The sequence below is a fragment of the Poecilia mexicana genome, unplaced genomic scaffold (genome assembly GCF_051168715.1).
Source record: "Poecilia mexicana isolate PSO_F unplaced genomic scaffold, ASM5116871v1 scaffold_14, whole genome shotgun sequence".
NCBI lineage: Eukaryota > Metazoa > Chordata > Actinopteri > Cyprinodontiformes > Poeciliidae > Poecilia > Poecilia mexicana.
Genome location: NW_028263383.1, coordinates 12,226,332 through 12,245,111, shown reverse-complemented (window position 1 = coordinate 12,245,111; position 18,780 = coordinate 12,226,332). Strand labels below are relative to the sequence as shown.

General features: G+C 37.3%; 2 protein-coding genes across 2 annotated transcripts; both read left to right on the top strand.

The window, feature by feature from the left end:
* The first annotated feature begins 435 nt into the window (after nucleotides 1-435).
* On the top strand, nucleotides 436-10,198 carry vdac1 (voltage-dependent anion channel 1). The gene is made up of 9 exons (XM_088012204.1): nucleotides 436-550; nucleotides 2,688-2,757; nucleotides 3,994-4,043; nucleotides 4,830-4,982; nucleotides 5,162-5,214; nucleotides 5,529-5,756; nucleotides 6,832-6,982; nucleotides 8,235-8,292; nucleotides 9,322-10,198. The coding sequence occupies exons 2-9, from the start codon at nucleotides 2,691-2,693 to the stop codon at nucleotides 9,411-9,413; spliced, it is 852 nt and encodes a 283-aa protein (XP_087868330.1). The 5' UTR covers nucleotides 436-550; nucleotides 2,688-2,690; the 3' UTR covers nucleotides 9,414-10,198.
* Nucleotides 10,199-11,390: 1,192 nt separating this feature from the next.
* On the top strand, nucleotides 11,391-17,656 carry cunh5orf15 (chromosome unknown C5orf15 homolog). Its single transcript, XM_014978180.2, has 3 exons — nucleotides 11,391-11,547; nucleotides 14,834-15,492; nucleotides 16,295-17,656. Exons 1-3 carry the CDS (start codon nucleotides 11,430-11,432, stop codon nucleotides 16,427-16,429), a joined length of 912 nt encoding a protein of 303 aa, XP_014833666.2. The 5' UTR covers nucleotides 11,391-11,429; the 3' UTR covers nucleotides 16,430-17,656.
* Nucleotides 17,657-18,780: the final 1,124 nt, after the last annotated feature.

Sequence of the window (18,780 nt, the reverse complement as noted above, 5' to 3'; positions counted from 1 at the left end):
ACGAAATAGTCTATTCAAATTCAATAATATATCAATACTACTTTATTGATCCCAACGGAAATTAGATGTTGTTATAACTCATGTTAATACAAATACTTAAAAAAGAGTTATTGTAGACAGTGATAGTTGTTGACAGGAAATAGAAAAATTCAATTAAATAAAATTAAAAAAATGATTTAAAAAAAACAACTATTAAAAATATATAATCTTTTTATAAATAAATAAATAAATAAATAAATAAATAAATAAATAAATAAATAAATAAATTCAGACTTTAATTGTGCCTCCCCCACCTCTCAGATTTCTGAGATTAATGTCAGAAGTCCTGTTTTAAGTGGCCCTCATCCTCTTCCGTAGAAATGGAAATCTTCTCCTCCTTCCAGATATCAGTTTAAAATGCGGAGTGAAGCATCTTGTTGTTTAACCGGATTTTCCATCTTTGAAGATGACAGACTCTGTCGTAGTACATGACGTCGCTGCGCCTCCTTCCTATCTCCTCCCTTTGTGCGGCTGACAGGCTCTTTCTCGGCTTGGACTGGAACACACGGAGGTATGTTCTGTATCTTCCTGTAAAACGAAACCCAGCTAAGTTCCTGTGCATTTCACATGAGTGGGTCGAGTCTCACCAAGAACTGCAGAGCTGCGTCTGTCTCCTCACGTATTTATATTAATATGAAACTGACGTGGAAACATTAGTAGTCGACAGGCCCGTTGTTATGTAGCTACCATCTGCTGCTAGCTTGTGATGCGGTCATTTGAATGGAGAACTTATCTGCAGTTGTGCGGATTGTTTGTAATTTAAAAAGTTGAGCTCTTTAACTAAGTGACCCTCTTGGTGCTCATTGTGCTCTCTGTTTTACACTTCGGATTTTAATTTTCCAACCAGAGTCCCTTTTACCATCTAACCACCTTGACTGTGAGCTAATGCTAACCAGTTAGCCGTCGAGGGCATGAGCATGTTGGCGTGATAACCTTTTTGTCCCCTTCAGGCGCTCCTTACTGGGCTCTCACAAAAGATACTGGACTTTTTTATGTCAGAATAAGTCTCACAATGAGCTTTCAATTCTGTTATCCTGAAGTTAAAATAAAAAGCAATGCTGAAAGACAAAGATGTAGAAGCTAAGGTGGTTAGTAAAGTTTATGAATAGACATCTGTGTGATATTATGTATAAACATTTAACCCATATTTACCTTAAAAATCTCACATCCCACACATAAACGTATGACCTAGCGGTTCGTGCTTTGCAATCTCCTACATTTCACCCTATTTGAAGGATTGCTGAGGAGCTACATGGTGTATTTTTTAAATTAAACTATGAAATACTCTCTCCAAACTAGAAAAGTTAGAATTTCAGCAGATTTAAAGGCTAGATGCAATTAGCATGACATATAAAGTCAGACTATAGTTATATGTTACATATATTAACAGCTATGTGTGATTTTTAACCTTCTGCTGGAATTTACTGCCACTAAACAGTTTTACTTCTCACTAATTGAGCTGCATGGAATACCAAGTTTCCGTTGCAGTTTTTGTTGTTGCATTATAAAATGTTTGTTGTAAGATTCTACCGTAATTTTGTGCTTTTCTACTACTGTGCAGTTGCTGTTTCTGTAAAATGTAGAGAGAAGTTGTTATATAAATGCTTGAAAATTACTTAGAATTTTTTCCATTTTTTGTTCAGATTCACATAAAATTGCCAATAAAATGTTCAAAAAGTGTTTAAAGGTTGGCTGCTTTCCATAGAGGCCATTTTCTAATTTATTTAAAACATTTGGAGTTTAGTTAACTAATTTTTTACTCAGTTCTTTATTATTTATTGGTTGTCAATTATTAGTGTTAATGTGCTCCAATCAGATTATCCACTGATTTGCCATTTTGAATGAATTTTTTTAGTTTTGATGATTTTCTTCCTCAGCAGCACCATTTTAACGTCGGTTCCTCATCGTAATAAAGCCAAACTGGTCTGGAAGGCTAGTTTGTCTTTTTATTCAACATTTGTAAATGTATTTATATAACACATTTTCAGCAAAAGGCAACACAAAGTGCTTTACAGAAATTAAAAGGAAATGCAAACAAAACACAAACCAAAGGAAAAAGCAAAAAAGAGAGAATCTGATGTTGATCTAAAGTATATAAACTAAGTGCTCCTGTTCAGGGTTGCCAAGTTTCCTCTGGTCTAATTCCATTTCTGGGTTGGAGAACAGGAGTCTAAAATTAGTTTCATTTGTTCAAATTTACTTCCTTATCTTCTGTCAATAAACTTTGCACGTTCTCAACAGACTCCAGCGCTTTGCTAGCTGTTGCTCCATTTAAAAATGGTTCCTGTGTCACTCTTATGATGAAACGTCTTGCAGAACTGGGTGTTGGTGAAAGACCGGGACAAAGAGTCGCTCACAGACACGATACAGTTTCCAAAGAGACGTCTTTGTTCTCCGGTTGGAAACATGAACTTTGTTTGGGGAAATTCAGTTCTGGTCAAAACAGAGGAGTCCAAACTTTTTACATCGTCTGGGAATTATTTGCAAATATTAAAGCTAACAGGCTGGTGCTTGTTGTTCTTTAGGTGACCTTCAGCTAACATGGCGTCTTGTTTTTGAAACTTAGTGCACCGTTTCAGATTTATGTTTCTCACAGGTGTAATAAAGAGCGTGATCATAAGGAAGCTACTTTTATTTGTTGTTTTCAGACAATGGCTGTACCTCCCACCTACACTGACCTTGGAAAATCAGCCAGGGATGTTTTTACAAAGGGATACGGTAAGCAGACGACCTATTTAATTACGAACAGGTCACAATTGGTCTTCAACATTGTTGTAGACTTTATGTTGAATTTAAATCTATTTAGTTTTATTTGGGCAATTAGAATATATTTAAGTTAGTTTGGAGCCAAAATGTGTAATTAATTTTGTTTGGTAACTTTTAGACCAGTGGAGTCCAAAGTGGGTCCTGGAGGCATCCTGCATGTTTTACTCTCTCCCTGGTGGTAGAAACAACCTGTTCAGCTTGTGAGTGTTCTTCTTAGGCCTGTAATGAGCCATCATTTGATCCAGGTGCGTTAAACCAGAACTAAAACCTGCAGGATGCCGGCCCTCCACTCAGCACCACGGTTTGAGACGCTCCCATTATTTTAGCGGTGGGCATCTTTTGGTTGTCAAATCTCCAGTGTGACAACCGGAGGTTTTATGAAATAATTTTTGAACTTTTTAAACTTAACACATCGGATTAAGTAAACTTTTATTTTCATCTAAGTTGTAACAGATTTTTAGTTAATGTGTCCATATTTTTGCTGGAAATAAACAACTTTTGAAAGTGCATTTAAAAACCAGTCAGAGCGAGGAGGAGGGGCTTAGTTCTGTCAATCATTCTTGTGTATGCTCTGCTAAATGTCCTAATGGCAGAGAAACGATTTACTGTGAGAGAGACACTGTTTACCTGCATATTGGTGGCTGTGCTAGCTAGCCTAGCATTTACTGCAGGCTCAGTCGTGAACCAGCTCGGAGGAAGAGTGATTGGAAGCGCTAAGACCCTCCTCTTTGCTCTGATTGGTTGTTTCTGACTAAGCGTTGTGTTTCTGCTGTTGGATTTGGAGAATCCAGAGGAATTGGTGACGGTTTGTGGCAGTTTTAACCGATTTTTAAAAGTGTTTCCATGGTTACAGCGATGTGTGACCTGCAGTGTAAACCGGAGAGTTTTTCTGTCAGTTACTGAAAAATAAATGCTCAGTTATCAGTGGAAACCAGAAACTAATTCTTTACAAATGCATCAACAAACCGCGTATATGTACTCTTCACATTATTTTCTTTTCTTGTTTTATTTAATTTTTAATCTAATACCAGCTTCCCACCTCCATAAAGAAACCCTCTGCAGATCTTTAACATAAGCCTCAGTTAGTTTGTGTTTCAGTATAAAGAAACTAATTTTCACCTAAAATCTGAACCTCATTGTTTCATCATTTAAGACACTGCTCTGATGTTTTGTTATTTTTTGTTTCAGGCTTTGGCCTCATTAAACTGGACTTGAAGACAAAGTCTGATAATGGACTGGTAAGTTTTCACTGCTGACTGACTGACTGGTCCAGAAGGCAGGAGTTAGTTTCTGTTTTTCATAATTTATTAACCAACAACTGATGGCAGAAATAGAAAGATTCTCCTGTCAGCATCATTTCCCCTTTGCTCTGGTCACTGTCACTTTTAAACCTTCAGTAAACAACAAAAACTAGACTAATATAATATTTTACATATCAAAACATCAGTAATTTAGTTTCAGCCATATTTTATGGAAATGTAAGAAATCAGGGCACTACGAACATTTTGTGACAGATTTCTGCTCATCTTGTTTGGAGCAGTCTGGTGTTGTGGGTTTAAATAAATCACAGAAATTGCTGCCGCAGTGCCACTAGCGTTAGCAGCTAATAGGAGAAATCCTCCAACCACTAAAATCTGACACCTCCATTTTTATTTACGTTTGGTGAAGAAGGAAGTTGCGCTCAGTTACTTCAGAGGATTATGTGTTGATTCCTTCAGTAGTTCTTGCTGCAGCGCCCCCACAGGCCAGGAGGGGAACAGGTCTTTCAATTAGTGCAGTGACAAAACGAACCGCAGCAGCTGAAAATGCAACAAATGTTGCAATTTTGGTTTCCAATTCACTGTCAGTTTTAATAATACATTTTCAACTGTATCTGTTCAAAGCAGTATTGGCACTAATGTACGGTTATTTTTGGATGTCTATATTGTCAAGCCATCGATTTTCCTTCCTATCTGACCATACCGTGTGCTTGTAGTCGCATGGTTGCCTGTTCTGTGTAACCGAGTGACGTCTTTTGCCTTCAGGAGTTCACCAGCACGTGCTCCGGCAACACAGAGACCAGCAAAGTTGCCGGGTCATTGGAGACCAAATACAAGTGGGCGGAGCGCGGCCTGACCTTCACAGAGAAGTGGAACACCGACAACACGCTGGGGACCGAGATCACCGTGGAGGACCAGGTGATCGCAAGGGGAAAATTACAAATGTTTCTTAAAACAAAGATCTGAGCGAGACTGTTAGGAAAATATTCAATATGCATCTTTAAAATTCTTCCCAAGCAGTTAGAAAATGTTGTTTTTGTGTTGGAAATGAATCCTGTTCTCTGTTTTAACATGATTCCCTCTTTTTCTTTCCACAGTTAGTTAAAGGGCTGAAGCTGACTTTTGATTCCTCCTTCTCTCCAAACACTGGGTAATGGCAGCAGCTTTACCTTGGCACTCTTTGGCAGCTTTTTATTAAAAAAATAAGCTTTTAGCTCTTGATTCTTGCTTATAATGACTAGAGTTGAGTAGTAACTACAATTACAGATGCATTTACTTGAGTATTTTTTTGAAAAATGTACTTTTAGGAGTATTTTACTTTTACTGAAGTAATGTCCTAGATGTTTATTTTTTACTTGAGTAAAAACATAGAAGTGTTACTCTTACTGGAGTATATTTTTGGATGCTCTACCCTCTGATATTCACAACAACGGTTCGTTTTTTCCTCACTGAACGTCCTGCCAGCAAGAAAGGCGGGAAGCTCAAGACGGCCTACAAGTGCGACCACATCAACCTGGGCTGCGACGTCAACTACGACATCAACGGCACGGCCATTCACGGCGCCGCAGTGGTGGGGTTCGAGGGCTGGCTCGCTGGATACCAGACGACCTTCGAGGCCGGCCGGAACAAGGTCACTCAGAGCAACTTTGCTGTGGGATACAAGACCGATGAGTTCCAGCTCCATACGAATGTGTAAGAACTATAAACACTCAGCAGCTTTTATTGGTTTAGGTTAGAAAGACCAAAAAACATTAATAAAAAAAATGCAGATTTAGCTAGCAGTCTAATATCATAAAAAGCAAAGATCTGTGCGAGATCTCAGTGTTTATGGGGACATTGATGGTCCCCATAAACCGTATAAACACTGCAAGAAGTCATAGCAGTACAACAATGTAAACATGTTGCATCATGACGTTGGATGCACAAGATCCCACCAAAACTGCTCGCTAATAAGTCGTCAAGTTAACACAACAAGCTGCATATTCATTGTACTCGTGATGTATAAAATAAAATGGGTCAACACTATGACAGCTAGATAACAAGGTCAGGAAAAAGTTTTATTTAAAAAAAAAGCAAGTGAGAGGGAAGTAGCTCAGTTATGCTAGCTTGACTATGACAAACGTAAAGTGGATGTGCTGCAGAATTTGGTGTTTCAGTTCGGTTAAAATAAAAAAAGGCGACCTAAACAGAAACTAATAATCAGTAGAGCAGAAGTTTAAAGGTTTTCTGTTTAAAGGCCGGCAATAAATCAATCAATCACATAATAAATTAGAATTAGCTCAATAATCTCCATTTGTTTGATTTATTGTTTTTCTCTTTTCTATCTATCCACCAAAAATTGGATGATAAAAGTCTTCAATCTACTATTTTGGTCTCAATTGTCCCTTTTTTTAAGGATAATTTTGTTTCCTGGGACTTTATTTGTTTCTCTTGTTTTTTATTTATTTTGGATATTTAAAGTTTTCCAGTTCCAGTGTTAAATGTTTATTATAATTTAAAGGTTATTGATGTTTTAGAATGTGTTATTGCATTCTAATAAATAACCTGTTTTAATTATTTTCTATAAGCTGGATCTTTTAGTTTTCTATAAGTTGGATCTTTTTATGGCCTGGTAATTTATTATACAAGTCAGATGAGGTGATGGTGAGCGTGAGGGACGGGCCTTGTTCCTGCTGCTTCCCCTGGTAAATCCTCTGAAGTCTTTATGTGAGGTCAGACAAACGTTACTGGCTTCTAGGACTTAAGGTAACCTGCTGGTTCTTCACAGCAACGATGGCACCGAGTTTGGCGGGTCGATCTACCAGAAGGTGAACAACAAGCTGGAGACGGCCGTCAACTTGGCCTGGACTGCAGGAAACAGCAACACCCGCTTTGGCATCGCCGCCAAATATCAGATCGATTCTGACGCATCTTTCTCTGTGAGTTTCATGTATTTATTTCAAAGAGGTTTTATTTTTATCACCTATTTATTCCTTCCCCTCATCTCAATTTAATGAAATATGTTTCTTACCGACTCCATAATTATCAGAAATTTGTAATCAAAACCATGTTATGGTATTCAAATTCAAAAATACTGTATTAATCCCAAAGGCAAATTAAATATTATTATATAATTGCTATATCATTTATTATAAATAATAAATCAAATTTAAATCCCGAACTCATTAAGTAGAAAAGACCTCGGGGTCAAAAACATTATTCTGTGTTTCCCAGCCACATTGTGTGATTTTGTAGCTCAATCCAGTAATTATTTACCTTCAGTTGTTATAGAAATGCTACATCTGTCAAACCTGACTTAAAGGGTGTCTGTCTCTTTAAGAAGCTCCTGCTCTGACACTCCGCCTTCAGGAAGTTCACAACATGAACACCTTCAAAACAAACTTTTCTGCCTTTTTTAATTTTATCAGCTCAATAATAAACTAAAAGTGTAAAATTAGATTTCAATCAACAAAATAGTCAGATTTTTGTGACTCATGGTTGATGCAAAACATGAAAATGTTTAATCTTTTATAATCAGAGGTTAAACTTTTGGGGATTGATTGTTTTCTTACTTGACCTGTAGATGATTTCAGTTTGAGCAAAAGTCCAAGTTCGTGGATGAAAGCAGAAATATTGAAAAATAGTTCAGCTGCAGCAACTTGCAAAGCAGATTTACTCCTTTCTAGGAAGGAGTTGGCCGCACAAAATCCTCCAGAGGGGCGTAAATGGCCCCTGGGCCGCACTTTGGACATCCCTTCCTTAAAACCACCAGTTTTTTTTGTTTTTAGTCTTCATGATCAAGCGGCCATGTTTTTTAACCGCAGAGCCTCAGACACGTTCCTGCCTGGGAAAAGAGCTGCAGGTCGGCAGATCACAAACCCAAACAGGAAGTCTGCATACTACAGGAAGATCTCTGCTAATTCAGTCCCGTCTATCACATTAGTCCTAAGTCCCACTTTCCCCAGAGCCAATTAGTGCGGCTGGTTGTTTGTGTCGTCATTTAGCCCCATTCCTATTTGAAGTGACTCGGCTTCAGTTGAACATTTTGACAGATTAGAACCGTTTTATTGTTTAATTAAATTATGACTAAAAATAGTTTCTAAATGGTTACATTTGTTTATATTCCTTTAACTGTGGGGTCTGTTTCTTAGTGTTTGATTTCTGAACATTTGATCTGTGTTTTCCTGACAGGCGAAGGTGAACAACTCCAGCCTTATTGGACTGGGCTACACTCAGAACATTAAGCCAGGTGAGTTCAGTCTGCAGGACATTTAAAGGGTTTATTTTATCTTCTTTTTTTTTACACTTTTTCCTAATTGATTCTGTTTGTTCATTTCTAGGTTCTCAGTCTCGAAATGTGAAAAAGCTAAATGGAAAGAAACACTGAATTTATCTAATTGTGTAGCAGAAACATGCCTGAGAAATGCTCCAATTCTGACCAGCATTATTATGCTGGAGTATCACCAGAATCCTTAAAGTTGGCTTTAGCTTGCTGTTCTAGTTACTCTTTTAAGTAAAAGCGTTGCTAAGTATCACTGCAGTAAAATGTTTTAGCTTCATAAATGCCGTCCGTCTTTTCAGTGTTTGTGAATATTTAGGAAGAGTCAGTGGCTCGTTTTATTGTTGGTTACCAAAACGCATCACACTTTATTTTAATGTTTACAAAAATCTTAAATTTTATCCTAAAAAATTATTAATTTTTATTCAATTTTCGACAGTTGTCATCACTCCTGATTTAAAAGTGTAGATTTTGTTTTATTGTGGTCAGTCTGATATCATATAATATACATTTAAAGTCTCCATGTACTCCATCATTATACAGTCATAAAATTACAACAGCAGTAAAGGCCAAACTTCTGCTCTGCAGCAGCTAATTAAAAACTTTTACTTTTCATTTTTGATAGTTTTCTAACTAAAATTATGATCCAAAGATCACATTGCATTTCTAGAATTTGCTTTTTTCTATTTATAAATATTAAATCAATAAATCTTTGGAGGTTTCAGTTATGTGTGTTTGAGCAATGTGAAACTTTTTTACCTTTATCAAAATAATCAATAATTCCATTATTGTTACATTTTTAAGTATCTCAGTCAAGTCTAGAAATATTGAGTATTTTAATATTTACTAGTGATTTCTGCTCACCAATAATATTTACAACATTTAAACATATTTGGATGTCTGAACCTTTTATTTGTGTTTTTCCATTTGGATAGTTGGTTTGTGGAGGATATTCTTGCAGTGCGGTAAAAATGAACGTTTAAATGTTTGTTTCTGCAGGTGTGAAGTTGACCCTTTCTGCTCTCCTGGATGGTAAAAACATCAACACGGGCGGCCACAAGCTCGGCGTGGGTCTGGAGTTCCAGGCGTAGACGGAAAGACTTCAACTTTTCCCCGCACACTTATTCCTCACCCAAGAATATCCTAAACCCTCGGAGTAGCCCAGCCCCTCGTCTCCCCTTGAAATGTTACAGGTGGAAGTAAGTGAAGGTGAAACAAATCCAGTTTTAAAGGACCATATTTATGTTCAAAAGCCCAGTTTAGAACAAAGCTGTGAGAACCGAATGCTTCAGTACATCAAGTCAGTTTCATGCTTTTGTTACTTTTTAATCAATTGAAAAGGGAAAAGCCCCACAACACAATTAGCATGCAATTCTATTGTTACTGCTCTAGGTGGCGCTGTTACTTAGCTGTAGAAAGCACTTCTCACTCAGAAGACCTGGTGGTCATGAAACGTTTCCTTCAAACATTTCCGCACTGAGAGTTCCTGTCCGTCTGGTGAATTAACAGCTCTGAGCGACACTACGTCCCAACGCGTACATTACTCTGTGTTTTTGTCTCACCTGTCTTTTGTGTCTGTGCTTTTGGTGTTTTTTTGGTTACATATAGCAACAGAGAATACTATTTTATTGAGGGTGTTGCCTAGTTTTAGATCCACTCGAAGTCTTAAGAAGGCAAAGACGCGTCAGCCCTCACAGGTAAACTGTCAAGCACATAACTGATGAAGAGTTTGTGCTTCTGGATGGAGGATGAAAAGAAAGGATTAGAAACACTCCAAGGAATGGTTTTGTCTTCCACAACGGGTTATTGGATTGATGGTTATTGTACTTGACAGTTTTGTCATTTCCTGGTCTAAATAAAGAACATCTTGAACCAATTTCTTCTCTTCGTTTCTAATTTGATAACCTTGGTACAAATAAACAACCTTCGACCTTTTGTCACAACTCCAAAGCTGGGTAGTTTCTAGTTACAGGAACTTTTTAGAAAAAAATTTACTTTTAGGAGTTTTTTTACTATAATTTTTCTTGAGTAATTTCATTATGAAGTATCTCTACTGTTACTGGAGTAAACTTTATGGATTTTCTTCCCACTGGCGAAAATCAAACCTGTTTTAACCAAAAATTCATACAATCATATAATTCACAATTCTTTTTTTCAAAGGTTGAACGCTGCCTACAGATGATGTAAAACCCTAAAAACTATTTTTCACTATTCCACTACATCTACAACAACTTCCTACCAATGCATTTCTGAAAGTTTACTGCTTTGTCACAGTTAAGGTAAAGAAAAAATACTCTCCACAGGAGATGAAATGCGAACAGTTTGTGCAACAAAACCCCAGAACAGTCCACGTTAATATAACAAAGCATTCCTGTCACTGAAACGGCCTTAACCTGTTGGAGTGAGCAAAGATCACCTGGGAGTGTCTGCAAACAGGAATTTCTTTAAGTCTTTTATGCCTGCAGGGTTGGGTTTACTGCCCAGTTCTTTCAGACATTTTCCAGCAGGATTTATGGATTCACTTCCTGCCTTAATGTAGCAGGGGGGTTGATGACGAGCCCTCTGTGTTTTGATGGAGGGAAACTGTCTAACTTCTAAGTTAGAACCATTATAAGACTCGTATTGCATTGCCACTGATCTCACTGGACGCATATTTTACACGTAGCTTCGCCTGTTTAGCATAAATGGTTCCTTTTAGGTGTAAGTAGGTTTTCTGATCTTCAGTGACTATGAAACTAATTGAAGAAATGTCAGATTAAGGAACAAGGCAAAGAGGGTTAGCCTCATAACCGTCAGTCGGCAAGTAGCCTGGGTAGGACTGAGCTGTACTGGTGAGGGAGGAACTATCCTCTTGAATGGAAGGTAAATGTAGCGTTTCTTGGTAGCTGGGAATTATGTTACTTTAATTTAGCTCCAGTTGTAATACGGAAGGCAAGCGGTGAATCTGGTATGTATTCCTGCTGATTTTCCCACAAACTCCACCCACCGCGGCGCACCTCTCTGCTCCCCGGCTAAAGAATGATGCGCGGCCATGCGCAGAGAAACGCCCCACCCACCGTGTATATCAGGCCACCGTAAAGCCCGCCTCCTTCCAGTCACTTATCAACATGGCGGCGCACAGAAATTCGACGCAAAGCTGGAGAAATATTTACGTCTTTTGTTTGTTTATTTTCCTCCAGCTGTGGTTTAACGTCTGCCTTTCAGTTCCAGTTAACAAAACATCAGGTACGGCGCTGGCGTGTTTTTATGTGCTGTCAGAATGTCTTTAGTAACAGGAGCGTCGTTGCTGTGGCTAATTAGCATGTAACGTTAGCAACCACTGGTGTTACTTTGGACTGTGACAGCCTGGTTTTGAATACGTAACTGCATAAAACTGTTGATTTTATTTTTGTTTTTCTCTGACTACTGTGCCATGTAATAATAGTTTGTAGCAGAAAGGTTTTTTTGTTTAAACCAAATCGAAATACCTTAGATAACGTTTCTAATATGTAAAACCGAAAATATCCGAGCGTGATGTTCAGCTTCACCCAGAAGTACCACAACATTTAACTTTACTTCTGTTAAAATAGCACTATTTCAACATATTTTACTAAGGTGAAGGTCAAAAGTTGTACTATCTGATCAGAACATCTGAGTTAATATTTTACAATTAACTACTAATTAGCTAAAATATATAGGTCATGTGCAAATTTTGGTATTTTAAGAACTAAAATGACAAATCAAATAATTTTATTACAAAAACAGATTTTAAGCAGAACAAATCAGTTTTATTCATTTTAAGACTAATATGGCAATGTGTATATAGTGCATGTTTGAATGGAGTAAACTACTTGCTGTGTTGTCTTTATCTACAGACATAATATGGTCAAAAAATAGAAAATATTAGAACATCAAAGCCTGTATACAAACAGGAAGTGTTACTTTAACAAACTGTTAAAAGTACAGTGTAATAAAACATCAAAAAAGTTACTCAAATAAACATAAGCAGTTAAAACTTTATTTTGAAATGTTGCAATATTCCACACAAGATTAAATGAACAAAACATCCTTACTGCTAATAATAAGAGTAAATAATGCTGAAAAGGAGCAGAAAGATGTTTGATGAGTCAGGTACAGTTCCTTCTGTTTGTTCTAGTCACTCATCCCTTTACTTCCTGGTTTTCATGCATATGTGGGTTTTTAAAGCCACAAGAGCATTATTATTATTAAAACATTAGAATTTTGTCTTCCTCTGAAACGTTTCTGGAATTTCAGATATTTAAAGGCCAGTTTCATGTAAGATCAACATTGTAGAGATTTCCATCATGTTCCAATGTTATCCCCTCATGAAGACTTACCTGGAGTGTTGCCTTGATTATTTCATCCATGTTTGACAAATCCTTTAATGTCCATGGCAACAATTCAGCTGAGCAAAATGCCTGGGTGGACGCAGCCCCGCCTCCGAGGCGCAGCTCCTCCCTCACTCAGTGGAGCAGCAGCTTAAAGGTTTTCTGTTTAAAGGCCTGTAGCAATAAATTAATCACATGATAAATTGAAACAAACTCAATAATTTCCATGATTTATCGTTTTTCCCTTTCTGCCAAAAACTGGATGAAAAGTCTTCAGTCTGGTGTTTTAGTCTCTGCTAACCGTTTTTTAAAGAATAATTTTGTTTACAGAGACTTTATAATTCATTTTATTTGTTGTTTTGTTTATTTATTTTGGGTATTTAAAGTGTCTTCCAGGTGCAGTGCTAAATGTTCCTTAGAATTTAAAGTTTATTTAAAGTTTATTGGTCCATGAGAATGAGTTCTTGGATTATTATGCCGTTGTATTACTATAACTATTATTGAAAAATGGTCTCAAAACAACAATATTCTCAGTAACTTTTAGGAGTATTGTTTTCATGACGCATGCAGTTTTGGCTTTTATTTCAGTTTTATTTTAATATAATGAAAAAGTTTGATTTGTTAACATTTGAACTGTAAGCGTAGCGCCGTTATGTGAGCAACTAAAAGGATTTTATTGTTTAAGTTTCAGATTCTCGCTTTGCAGCATTTTCAGATTCTATTTTCGTTTAACCTTTTTTACATTATTAATGTAAATGTTTGTCTTTCTGTGAGAGTTTAAGGAAACCTGTCTATATCCTGAATGCCTCTCAGGTTTTACTCAGAGAAACTAAACAAGCAGCTCCTGTTCAGGGATGATTTATGCTGGTGAAGGCCCCTGACTTTGAATAGGCCCTTTCTTCTCTTGGGGGAGTCTTACTGCACACTTAAAGTCGTCAGTGTTCGCCTCCCGTATGAAGCAACGCCTCATTTTCCCTGAGCAGGAAATAATGGCAACACTGTTTGGTTCATGTTGTCACTGAGATAAATTTAAAGACGTCTCCAAATTTGGGTTGTATTTACAGGCTGCAGTTTGCTGGAAATTTAAGCATTTGCAAAAAAAATTAAGAATTAAATCAATAAATTGCATGTGTGAATGGTTTGCTTGAACAGGAGGCAAGATGAAATGAATAACTACAGTCATTGATGTTCAAATTCTTTGAGATGAATACTCTTTGGTCGAAAAATATAATAAAAAAAAACGTTCAGGTGCGCTGAAGTTGTAGGAAAAATGTCAGAGTATGAATGAATACTTCTGCAAGCCGTGCATAGCTCGGTTTATTTATGTAAATAACACAACGCGTCTGTTTTACCTGTCTGACCTAATTTCCTTTTTTAGGAGAATACAGTCGGTTCACTTTTAAACGTTTTGAATTTAGGACAGAACGTCGTGTTTTCAATAATCAATCAATCAATCGTGATAAATTAAAATGATTCTGATATTTGTTGAAGGGAAGTTTTATTTAGAGACTTCTTTGGTTTTGTGTATTTTTATTTCTGTTTTGTTTTGGGCGTCGTGTTTCATTTGAATATTTAAAATATATTCCAGTTTCAGTGTTCACAGTTCTTTACAAAGTTAAAGTCAATATATTAAAATGTTGCCAAAATGAACAACTTTGTGTGTCACAATAACTTCTTGGTTTGAATTGGTGTTTTCTGCATTTTTTCTCATGTCTTTATGAGGAGCAACATGTTTTATTTAAAGATTCATAAATTCAGGGTTTTTTATCACACAGATATGCCAGTAAGAGAATCTAAGTCTTTATTTTTCTGTTTTTACTGCAGTATATTTATAGATAATAGATAACATATCTGATCCAGAACCGCATGGCATCATGGGAGATGTAGGCAGAGGAAAGGCTTTAACCTCTCAAAGCTAGGTATGCTAGGTTACTCACTCACTCTTTGGTTGCCTAGCAACAACCTGTTGGGTAACTTGCACAGCAGCAGTTTAAAGTTTCTCCACTGTGCCTCATGACTGCTTTAAAATAAAAAACGGAGAGAAAACTGTGGATAAAACAGGAAACGTCACAACACCAGCTTGGCAGTATTTCAGATATTTGGAACAAATCAATAAGCATCTATGTCGACAGTCATGGATATCGATACACATATATATATTTTTTGTTATTTCTCTCCATCAGATTTGAGGACTTCTCAGGGATTAGAACCACGACCGAATTTGAACAACCCGGCTGTGGCAGCAGCTCAGACAAACGCGACCACAGACGCAGAGAAACAGAGTACACCAAGACCAACGCTCGCATCAACAACTGCTGCCGCCCCCAAAACGGCATCTGCCGAGGCCAAAGATGTCAAGACGACCCGTCAAGTAGAACCCACTGTGCATCTTTCAGCACAGAGCAAGAAAGACGCTAAAGGCACGCTCCCCCCACCTGCAGAGAAAACGTCTAGGAAAGAGAACGCAGTGAGGACGACCACTCCTGCTCCCACCGCCAACACCAAGGTGACCCAGCCAACAGGTGAGCCTGACGTCCAGCCCACCTCCACAGCAGAAAGCGTCGATACACAGCTGGGTACGGAGAAGCAACCAGAAATCGTTCCAGAAACTTCACCCTCCAAACCTGATGAAGAATACGAAGATTACGAAGACATTATCCTTTCTTCTGATGAAGGGAGAAAGGAAAATAAAGGGCGAATTGACACCAAGCAGCCGGTTCATCTGGTGGAGGAAGTGGACAGCTTCAGCTCAGAGGAACAGGACTCCCACTTCTTCTTCCACCTGGTCATCCTGGCCTTCCTGGTGGCCGTCGTCTACATCACCTATCACAACAAGAGGAAGGTGAGGCGTGGCCATTTGGTGGTAATCAGTTGAGTTTGGATGAACAGTAACTCTGTGTAGTTTCCCTGGAGTGTGTGGAGAATCCATGTTTTCGTTTGAGTTCATCTCTCAAACTTTGTGCTTCATCAGCCTGGCAGCCACCAGGCTTTACTTTCTCCCCACCAGGCTGAGCGTCGTTTGTTTTAAAAACGGTTTTCTATGCAGGGTTCTTTATTTTTCAATAGTTGAAGCATTGAACTGCGTTCAACCCTATTTACAAATTATGATGCTTGTGCACCTCTGGATTTTTATAACTTTTAGCATTTATTAGCATAAAACTGGTGAGATGCTAGCAGACATTGCTAGCGCTGCTACTACTGGGCTTAGCAGGTTTTCAGGGGGAAACTGTCTATTACATGTTTAGAAAATATGGACCACTTCCTGCTGGAGGGCAAAAGCTGCTCGCTAACGATGGCTAGCTTTGGTTTTAGCTGCCAAGTTGTCAACATAAATCGCCAAATTCTGACTTTTCTCCCTCCTAAATTCTTTGTCTGCCTTTTTTTGTTTTTGTTTTTTCTTTGACCCTAATCTTCTTCCGTACTGAGCTGGTGGGCTTTTAGCCTTGATTTAAAGGAAATCCGTGTTTCATAAGTTTTGCAGTTTGGAGCTCAGAAGCTGAAGGTTGATGCAACTTGTTTCTCTCCCCGAATTTAAAGTAAAAATGAGGGTTGATTCGTCTATTTGGCCTTCAGTTTCAGTTGACCAAACAAATGGATGTTCATCAGTCTGATCCCTTTAATTTCTGTCATTTCCCGTTTTTCAGATCTTCCTGCTGGTTCAGAGCCGCCGCTGGAAGGAGGGCTTATGTTCCCGTAACAACGTGGAATATCGGCGGCTGGACCAGAACGTCAACGAAGCCATGCCGTCCCTCAAGATGACCAAAGATTATATTTTTTGATTGAGGCTCCTATAAACACAAATCCAGCTGCTTATCTGATCACTTGCATGAAGTAGAGAGGCTTTGCTTTTTTTCAAAAATCATGTTTTACTTTGCTACAGCAGAAATAATTTACTATTTGTTGGAGTAGAATTGGACAGATTGTTGCCTTTTTGACATTTTCTTTATTTTAATGTTCTTTTTTTTAATATTTGTGGAAGTTTTTTTTTATGTTTTTGCATCTTTGTGTATTTTTTTTAAATTAAAGCTCAAAGATAGTTGAACGAATAAGGTGATGTAACATTCCTAATTGCTGTATTTCCACCTTTAAACATAGATTTCTCTCAGCATTCAAACCAAGCTGTACACTGGCACGTAAAGCACTTTGTCATGCTTACATTTATATAAAAAGCATTAACTAAGCAGAGCAGCCATGTGAAATAAAGAAATAAAATAAATTAACACCTATGTGTAAACTGATCTACCTTAATTGCGCCTTGTAGATAAAATGAAGGAAATATTAGCCACCAGACTCTTAATGTTTTTCATTCTGTGCAGATAGTTTTAAGACATCCAGGGGCGGTTAAATGGTTAGGGTTCTTATTTTTTATTGGATCTAATAAATGTGATTTGCACTTTTGAATAGTTTCAGAAAATGCCCTCCTGCATTACACAACTTTGGTTTATGGGTGTGAAATAAAACGGTAGCGTGTTTTAAGGATAAGCATTTGATCAGGGGAGGAATAATCTTCAGGTGACGGATAATCTCGTGTGTTTAAGCCATTTAAGAACAGGTTGATGCTGTGTGCAGAATGGAACGTACTCATTTATAGGAATCTTATTGCCAGGCTTCTGTATTTATCTTGATCGCTTTATGTTTTAATTACCGGGTTCCTCCAGATTTTGCTGTGCAGATGTTCTGTGGCCTCCTGCTTTATGGCTTCAGTGAAGTCTCTGTCAAACCATCGCCAAATGATGCAAAAGCAACTGCAGCATCCTCTTTTACTCCCATTTATCAGGAAAATGTACAGCCAGTAAAGGATTTAGTTATTTCAGGGTACTTCCCCTCTGTTGCCATTTCATGCCTTTTTGTTGAAATGCCATGAAACACCATGACCTTTTCGACATGTCCAGGTGTTTTCTGTGTAATACATGGTAGAATATGGGGTATGCTCTTGTGATCTACTGCTACTGCAATCAACACTACCCTGTACAATCGTTTTCTCAATAAAGCACAAATTATATAAATGTTACGTTTTTGTGTTTTTCTTGTAGCGCAGGGTTAGTGTCTTCAGGAAGAGGGCTGCCGAGTTTCCATTACAAAGGTGTGCAAATATTTGTCAGTGATTCTTGAGAATAGGGACAAAATGGGTTTTAATTTTCCCATAGTTTTTTTTTATTTCTCAACCTTATGTATGCAAATATGATAAATAATGTTTTGGAAATGTAAAGATGCTAAGGTACAGGCTCCCAGATGGAACATTTTTTTAAATTATATTTTTAATCGACCTGACCCAGAACTTTGTCGTCACCATCTGACAAAAATAAATATAAAATTATTTTTAAATACTCTATTTGTGCTATTTTTTTTTACTAAGTTTACAGACAAATGCTTCTCAAGAAACAAAATAAATATTTAAAACAACAAAAAGTCCATCTGACGGAGTTGACAGAACTGAAGGTGGAGACGAACTTGTGAGTAAAATGAAAAACTTGATACATGTGAAGTAATGCCATTCATGTAAAATACATTAAAATGAATTAATTGCACATTTAAGTGAGATTTAACAATAATTTCACTGAAAGAGTCAAACACTCTGACGGAGTTGACGAAATGCCAAACCCCTCAATTTATATGATGTTATTCTGAAGGAGGCCATATTGTAGCTCGTCAGGTCCATGAAATCTTTACAGTTTACCAGATTTAGCTTTTATTTCACAAAATTTCATCAAAGTTTTGTGAATTGTCAGTTATGGTGTTGACACATAATGGATGTGACAAACAACTTAGGAATAAAACAGAAGAAAAAACTTAAGAATAACTTAAGCTAACCAGAGCTAACTAGCCCTCCTAGCAAAGGAAGAGAAAAGACAACGTCATGGGGTCCTCAGAAGTTCTGGTGCCCCCCAATAATGCCTGATTTGTTTTTACATTCTTTTCATTTCTGACGGTGTTGACAAAAACTAGGGACAAATTTCAATGGAATTGGAAAATATCTAAAAATTATTTTTAATTCAATTTATTGATACTTTTATAATTATTTATATGACTACTTATACTTGTCACAATATATAATTTTAGTATTTCTTTATTTGTTTTAAACTATTATAATGTATTGAGTTCTGCTCCGGAACAAGGGCTTTTACAGGCA